At 46.2% G+C, this 7728-nt stretch overlaps 1 protein-coding gene across 1 annotated transcript; it reads right to left on the reverse strand.

The window, feature by feature from the left end:
- Positions 1-246: 246 nt before the first annotated feature.
- Positions 247-7245, reverse strand: LOC104983571 (enoyl-CoA delta isomerase 2, mitochondrial-like). The gene is made up of 5 exons (XM_010833123.1): positions 7122-7245; positions 5229-5382; positions 3092-3190; positions 2690-2878; positions 247-2466 (listed from the first exon to the last, which is right to left on the reverse strand). The coding sequence occupies exons 2-5, from the start codon at positions 5334-5336 to the stop codon at positions 2371-2373; spliced, it is 492 nt and encodes a 163-aa protein (XP_010831425.1). The 5' UTR covers positions 5337-5382; positions 7122-7245; the 3' UTR covers positions 247-2370.
- Between the last annotated feature and the right edge of the window lie 483 nt (positions 7246-7728).

Below are 7728 nucleotides of genomic sequence, written 5' to 3' on the forward strand. Positions count from 1 at the left end.
AAACAAAATCCTTTCTGAAAACTGAAGGACCTATTATTACAACGCTTAGATAAAAAGAGAAAGTAAGAAACCAAAAGTGAAGGGTATATAGAAGATAACTATAGGACAAGCACGTGTGCTAAGCCACGTCTGACTCTTTGTGACACTTTGGACTGTATAGGCTCCTCTGGGTATGGAGAGTCTCCAGGCAGGAATACTGGAGTGGGTTGCCATGCCCTCCTTCAGGGGATCTTCCTAATCCAGGGGTCAAACCCGCACCTCTTATGTCTCTTGCACTGGCAGGCAGCTTCTTCACTAGCGCCGCCTGGGAAGCCCAGAGAACAAGCACTATTTATCAGCACTTAATCTTTCCGTTTTCTTACTTGTAAAATACTAGTAATAATAGGGCCTAATATCATAGGGTTATTGCAAGAAAGCTTAGAAGAGTTAAGAATTAAGAAAGCTACCAAACAAATTAAAATGCTTAGCCCAATGCTCGGCAAACAGGAAGTATGATACAAACGTTAGCCGTTATGACCAGCTAATATGAAATTCAGCAGTTTCACTTTTACAACATGGATATCTTTGCATATTTACTGAAAGATGTATGCCTGAGGATATTCCTTGCAGCATGATTTTAATAGCAAAAGACTAAGTACAACCCACCTGTTCACTGACAGAGGAATAATGAAACAAATTATGGAGTCCTGAAACTTTCATACTTTGCAGTCCTGCAGAGGAAAACTTAGATGTGCAGGTGCTGACTGAGAACAAATTTTCAGGACAGCAGTTAGGACAGAAAGGTAGGTATAGTGTGTGTGTATTATGTGCTTCCTCTTCTGTTTACAAAAGGAGGGGTAGGGAGAATCACACACACACACACAGGCAGTTTCTAGAAGGCTCAAGAAAAGCTGAGGTGTTTTAGGATGCAGGCCTGGGGTTTTAGTTTAGTTATGTGCATTTCAGTCTTTGGGTTTTTAAAAAATGATGCGCCTGCATTGTACATTCAGTTTAAAAAATGTTAACTAAAAAATCAGAAACTGTTCCTCTCCTATAAGCAGCTAGTGCTGCCTCTGGACTGTCCCCGTTGCCTTCCTGCTCCTAGGCATACACAGGGGATCCTGCTCCTAGGCATACACAGGGGATGCCAGAGCGTCTTTGCGTCTTCCCCACTTCACTCTTTCTCATTAGCTGTTAGGGATCTTTCTCCTCACCTCTCTCTCTCTTTTTTTTTTTTAAACTAAAAGTGCTCTGATATTATATATTTTACAAATTTCAATGAAAATTAAAATCACTCCTGGGGATTCCCTGGTGATCCAGGGGTTAGGACTCTTCACTGACAAGACGGGAGTTCAGTCCCTGATTGGGGAACTAAGATCCCACAAGCTGCATGGTGCAGCCAAAAGACAAGATAAATAAAATAAAATGACTCCTGCTTCTGCCATGCCAACACACAGCGGTGGCTCCCGCCTCCCAAGTGCGGTGTGAGCCCTGCCCTGCTCTGCCTCAGGTCACTATCTTGACCACTCTGTAGGGTTAGGAAGACACTGTCTTCTCCACTTAGGAAGCAGAATTCACCCACAAGTAGTAAGAAGTGAAGCTGGGATTTAAACTCAAGTTGATCTGCGTCCAGAACCTTAGCCTTCACCGCTATACACATGCAAAGCCCCTACCAAGTTCAATCATCAAGTTCTCATCAGCCCAGGCCCATCAGCATCCATATTTTCCAATAATTATCACAGTGCTGATATAATTGCTAATGTTTTATTTCGTAAACATTTTTCTATACGGTGACTCTCTACAGTTACACTTTTTAATGCTTTTGCAATACAGAGTCTACAGGATGTTCTAGCATATGGTTTATTATGGTTATTTAGAGTATTTAGAATGTTTTGGGAGATTCCTGTGTCAAAGTATGTGAGCATTTTACATATTGTCAAATGCTGTCTTTTTAAAAGGTACCTAACACTTTTTAAAGTCATTTCTGCTGCTGTCAGCAAGGGGAATTTATTCTACCATGATCTTCTCAAAATTCAGTATAGTATAAAAGTTTGCTAATTCAGATAAGCATTAATATAAACTGGTATCTCATCATTTTTATTTGTGTTCTTACTTATTAATCTGGTTGCATTTTCCTTGTTTCTTTGATGCCAAGACTTTCTCATCAAACTGTCTATTCATTTTACTCACCAATTTATCTAACAGGTTTAGCACTTTTCTTACCAAATTGTACCTGCTTTTTACATGATAAAGATATCAATCCTATGTCTTACCATATTGTTTATATATTTAAGAATTAGGGTATCTCAGCACTAGAAAAGATAATAGAGCTTATTTACTCAATTTCTTTTCTAGGAGAACATCCTCCCCCGCCCCCAAACAGAAATCTAATTAAGAAATCCAAGGAAATGTCTTACCTGTTAAAACAGTTATGGCTGACTCATCCTTGCTTGCAGCCTGAAGTGCAGCTATGATGTCACGATACATCTGCGTGAAAGAGGGAAGACAAGGAAAGGAGAAAGCCGAAAACGATCATTCCTACCCAGTGGGTCCTCTCCACGTCTGTCTGCAAGCCCACTCTTTGCAAAGTGCCAAACGCTTACCTCGGCTGTATTTACAGAACCAAGAAGGATGCTGATACACTACGGTTTTTGAGTGAAACAGAGGAGACAAGACAAGCAGGACGGACTCCCGGGGCAGATGGCGTTACCTGAGTGGTGAGAGCATTTTTTTTGGCTGGACGGTTCAACCTGATGGTGGTGATGCCGTCTTCGGAGGTCACCACCAGGCTATCGCTTTCCGGTTGCTTCCTGTCTGCTGCAGGGGCCTCTGGGCTGGGGGACTCAGAGGAAGCACTCAGCCTGGACACCAAGTCCACGTAGTTCTGTCGGGCAGCTTCCTAAAGAGAGATGGTGATTTCAGCCCAGTTAATGAACAAGCATTTTGAGACACTTCCTGTCCTACTCAGTACACCTGATGGCAATGAAGGTCCTGGTTGGATATAGGGACCTCTATCCCCAGAGGGCTCATCTTTATGTCTTAATAGGGAGAAACACCCACCTCCCTTAGGAGCACAGTAAGTGAAATAAAAGCAGGATGGGAGTCCATGTACCTTGGACAGACTGCCAAGAGCGTTCCATGCATCCCATTTGGTCTTATTGATAAAGCCCAGCATACCTGGTTTGGGCACGTTACAAGGTCCTTCAGTGGCCTGTGAAAGGAGAGGGGCAATTACTGGTCAAACGCACATGCAAACTGGGCCTTAAACAGCTGAGATCCATGCAATGCACACTGGCATGATGGTGCCTCCTCTCCCAGGCAGCTTCACAAGGCAGAGACTGATCTGAACTCTCCTCTCCCCTGCCCTCTCAAACAGGAGAAAAAAGACTGGAGAGCCAAAATAGGCTATTATGGGTTATCAGTCCCTAAAGTTATAATTGCCTCCGTATGAACATAATGCAAGATCAGGGTTTGGGGAAATGCTTTCAAAAAACTAATCGTTCATTAGGTTTGTATCGATGGTTCAAGCAGTCTTTAAAGGAAACTAGCCAACAAACACTTAGAAAACACGGTATATCCTGAAAGCTCATTCAAAGGTACCACTCCCCACCAGTTCCTCACAAATCTGTGGTGGTGGATGTCCGGTAAGTGAGCAACAGAGCTGCCCCAGAGGGGGGCGGGGGCGGGGGCAGGGGTGGGCACCGGAGCCACTGGCCCTTAGGACACCTAACTGAAGGACATGCAGTTGGGGAGGGGGAGGTGCAGTGAGTGTTTTGAGATTAAAAAAATATATATGCACTATTCTTTTCAGAAATGGCAACTTAAAACTCCATTTAATAACCATGCTTTTAATTGTCATATTTCTAGCTAAAAGAGAAAATAAGAGAGAGGCTTTGAAAGACGAAGACAGTAAAGGAGGCTAAGATGGTCCGAAGAAAAAGACTTATTTCTCAAGAGTTAGCCATCGGGGATGCTAGAGGCAACACGGGCCATAAGACTGCCCCCCACTTGTGACACATGGGTGTGAGACCAGGGGCTCCTGGAAGTGCTGACTCTGGGCAATGACCCGGAGGATGGCTCACAGGACACACTCTCGTCCTCCCGGTTACCAGTCATTGCAGTGGGGGGGTGGGGGGTGGGGGTGAGGGGAGGCAGGGAAAAGACAGGACTCAGATCAGCAAGGAAGGAGCACAGCGGTGGAGTAAAGGAGAGATGAGTGTGACCCGCCCCCAGCGGCCACTGCAGAGTCAGGACTGTGTACTTTCCCAGTCCCAGCTGCCATGTGATGCACACACAGCGTCCTGCCACCAGGGAAGCTCATCCAAGCCTCCTTGGTGTTCAGAGTTTTCCCTGGGGCTCCGCCACTTCTGAGTGATTCTCTGTAACTGCAGCCTCCGCTCCAACTCTACCTGGGGGGCCAGTCCCCTCTAAATCCCATCCTTAGACTCTCCAGGCAAACAAAGACTCGGTCTATCCTGCTTGGCATTTCAAGGGCTTAGAAATTACCTCCCAGAAGCCAAGGGCAAGGGTCAGAACCTTGTGGGGCAAGGTTAAATTCTTTAATATACACACTAGTATCAAAGTAAGAGGGGCTCACAGGGATCACAGAGAAAAAGAGGACACAGGAGCCCAGAGGGTCTGACTTTCTGGATAGTTTTCAGACACTGTAACTGAAAACTCAAGTTTTGAAATGTTTTTATAAAGATTTTCAAATATATGTAAGAGTAGAATATTATAATGAACTCCCAATATTCAGCCCGCAAATTCAATTAACTCTCATTTTTGCTATATTTGCTTCAACCATCCTTTTCCGTTTATGCTTAATTTTTTTAGAGAATGGCAAACACCACACCATTTTTCACTCCATGTACTTAGTATGCACTCCTAAAAAAAAAAAATCAATTTTTCTTATATAACCATGATGCTATTAAGAATAGTTCCTAGGTGTCATCTAATACTCGATCCCTATTCAAGTTTCCCAGCTGTCTCAAGGCCACGCTGCCGGCTGGCCGTGCCTTGTCGTGCTGGTTGCTGTATCTCTGAAGTCTCTTTTACTCCGCAGTGATCCTAAGGAGTGACTGTTTGCCTTAACAGTGCTCTGAATCTTATCCAATAAACTCTCACGCATACACTCTTTAGAGGAAAGCCAGCAACGCACTCAGGCTGTCTTCTCAGAGCAACAGACAGCGTGTCTATCTGAGGACCCCTGTGCTCAAGATGCTTCTCTCCCAAACACCTGCGGTGCTCACCTGCTTGTAGAGTGCGTAGAGTTTCAGCTTCACCTCATTGCCCGGATCCTCCTTCAGGAGCTTCACCTGGCTCACCGCGTTGTTAAAGTCCTTCTGGCTGGCTAGCATGGCGGGGCCGCCCACGTGTAACCCAAGGGCTGGGACCTGCAGGGGGCTGAAACCCGCAGGCGAGTTCATAACTGTTTCCAACGCCTCCACGCCGAAGTGCTACGTTTCTCCAGCAATATTTGCCTTGCACTTGCCTCAGCCAGTGGTTAGTGGTTTCCAAACTGGTCCCTGGATAAGAAATCCAGACAGAAGCTAACTTCGGTAAGGAAGGCCCTCAGAGATAAAAGCAGCCAGAAGCCAGGGAGCCCGGTAACGTTGTCAGAGGCAGGAAGTAAATAAGAGGCCTGGGAGGAGGTGGGGGGCAGGGGCGCCAGGCAGGATCTGAGAGCTGCCAAGCCTCCTGTGCAACTGAAGTTGTTTTAACCCACTTGATGGTGGCAAAGAGCAAAAAAATGTTCTTTTTAGAAGCACAGTTGTTTTATGAGGGACCTCCCTGGTGGTCCCATGGCTAAGATGCTGTGCTCCCAATGGAGGGAGCCTGGGTCTGATCCCTAGTCAGGGAACTAGATCCCACAGGCTGCAAGAGCCGGTACAGCTAAAAACAAACAGACAAAACCGCTGAAGCAACTGCGGGGAAGGGACATTCAGACTGTAAATGCCGAGTTTGTGGGGATGATCTGAGAGTTTCAGCCTGGGTAAAGCTCCCCTCTGCTGATCTAAATAACTCTCCAAGACCTTGGGGCACTCGTTCCTGCCATGGTGAAGGGGACTCTTATCAGCAGTGGCAAAAGCTAAACGTGGAATCCGCCTGTCTGGCCACCCAGGCAAACTGCTCCAGCATCAAGAGACTTTTATTTTGAGGCTGGCAGCTGGCCATTATCTCTTGGAAAAGTGAAAGTTGCTCAGTCATGTCTGACTGCGACCCCATGGACTATATGGAATTCTTCAGGCCACAATACTGAAGTGGGTAGCCTTTCCCTTCTCCAGGGGGTCTTCCCAACCCACGGATTGAAGCCAGGTCTTCTGCATCGTAGGTGGATTATTTTACCAGCTGAGCCAGCCACAAGTGAAGCCCAGCTCTTGGATGGCAAAGTCAAAACTCTTTACTGGCTTATTAAGAGACACTATCCTGTATACTTCTGGCTTGTGAAATGATTATAATTCCCGGCACGGACCCATGTCAAATAAAACACTTGACAATCTCAACCTCTGAGTATAACGGCAACCCACTCCAGTATTATTGCCCAGAGAACCCCATGGACAGAGGAGCCTGGAGGGCCACAACCAATGGGGTCACAAAGAGTCGGACACGACCAAGTGCACACGCACCCCACAGACAAAATAAGGACACCGAGACCACCGGGTAAAGTGTACAGGAAGAACTCAGCATCCCAAGATCCAGACGCAGCCTCTGCAGCTGAACCTGCGTCCCTCTAGGACCAAATTTCCTTACCGACTTTGTGAGTCGTTCTTATGCCCCAAATTCCGTCCCCTTTCTCGTCCCCTCTGACCTCAATGCTGGGCGAACTGAGCACTATGAAACCAGTCAGACGACTAAAACTGCTGCTGCCGATACTATCGTTCTTGCACTAAAACTGCCGTTCTAAACAGCCCTTGAAACATGCAAACTCAGGCTATTTCTCCAGAGCAGCATAAGCCCACAGACCTCCAAGCCACGGACCACCTGGCCAGAGAGTCATAAACCAGAGACATCCAATGATTACTGTCAACAGAGGATAATTAACTTCAGCTTCTCTGCTCTCCCCCCTTCCCCCCAAAAAACCCCTGAGGGGGTTTCTGTGGCTCCTTCTCCCACCCCCTTGGAGTCCTGCAATAAATCCGTACTTTGCTGCCAGCTCCTGCTGCTGGAACTTGGTCTTCTGCTCCAAGGGCACAAGAGCCTTTTGCTCAATGATGTAGTCACTGATTAACAAAGTATAATCTTTTATCAGGTCAATGCCTAACTCTGCTCAGCAAACACCTGAGTCCCAGCACACACACAGATAACAGGAGAGGAGAAGGAAGGTAGGTTTTCAGAAGGAAAACTGGTTGGTGTTGCAGATAGCGCTTCTTTCTTAAGAGAGGTGGAGGACCTACCTGGGGGAATCTACTTGGCCTGGATGCTAGGCTGTGACACTCACTGAGCAGACACGCTCAGTCCTCACCTCCAGCAGTCTAAAGAGCCAGCAGCAGAGTGGGGACAGCAAGCGTGGCTAAGTCCTTTTTAAGCACACACCATAAGCAGAGGGAAGGGAAAAGCATCACAGCACAGCAGTGAGGTCATAAACAATGGATGTTTACAGCAATGACTCGCATCCAAGATGATTAAAATAAGTTATGAATAAATCCCAAACATAACAAATGTATCACCTCCTCTGCAATAATGTAATTTTCAAAGACTGAGACCAAACTTTGAATTAATGCCATTCAGTAAAATTAGCCTTCTGGTTTT

The sequence above is a fragment of the Bison bison genome, unplaced genomic scaffold, assembly GCF_000754665.1.
Source record: "Bison bison bison isolate TAMUID 2011002044 unplaced genomic scaffold, Bison_UMD1.0 scf7180017463944, whole genome shotgun sequence".
Classification (NCBI taxonomy): domain Eukaryota; kingdom Metazoa; phylum Chordata; class Mammalia; order Artiodactyla; family Bovidae; genus Bison; species Bison bison.

Coding starts and splice junctions, on each gene's coding strand:
- LOC104983571 (XM_010833123.1), bottom strand. CDS start 5,336: ATGCTAGCCAGCCAGAAGGACTTTAACAACGCGGTGAGCCAGGTGAAG. Junction 3,191..5,228: donor TCTACGCACTCTACAAGCAG/GTGAGCACCGCA, acceptor CTCCTTTCACAG/GCCACTGAAGGACCTTGTAA. Junction 2,467..2,689: donor AAAATGCTCTCACCACTCAG/GTAACGCCATCT, acceptor TCTTTCACGCAG/ATGTATCGTGACATCATAGC.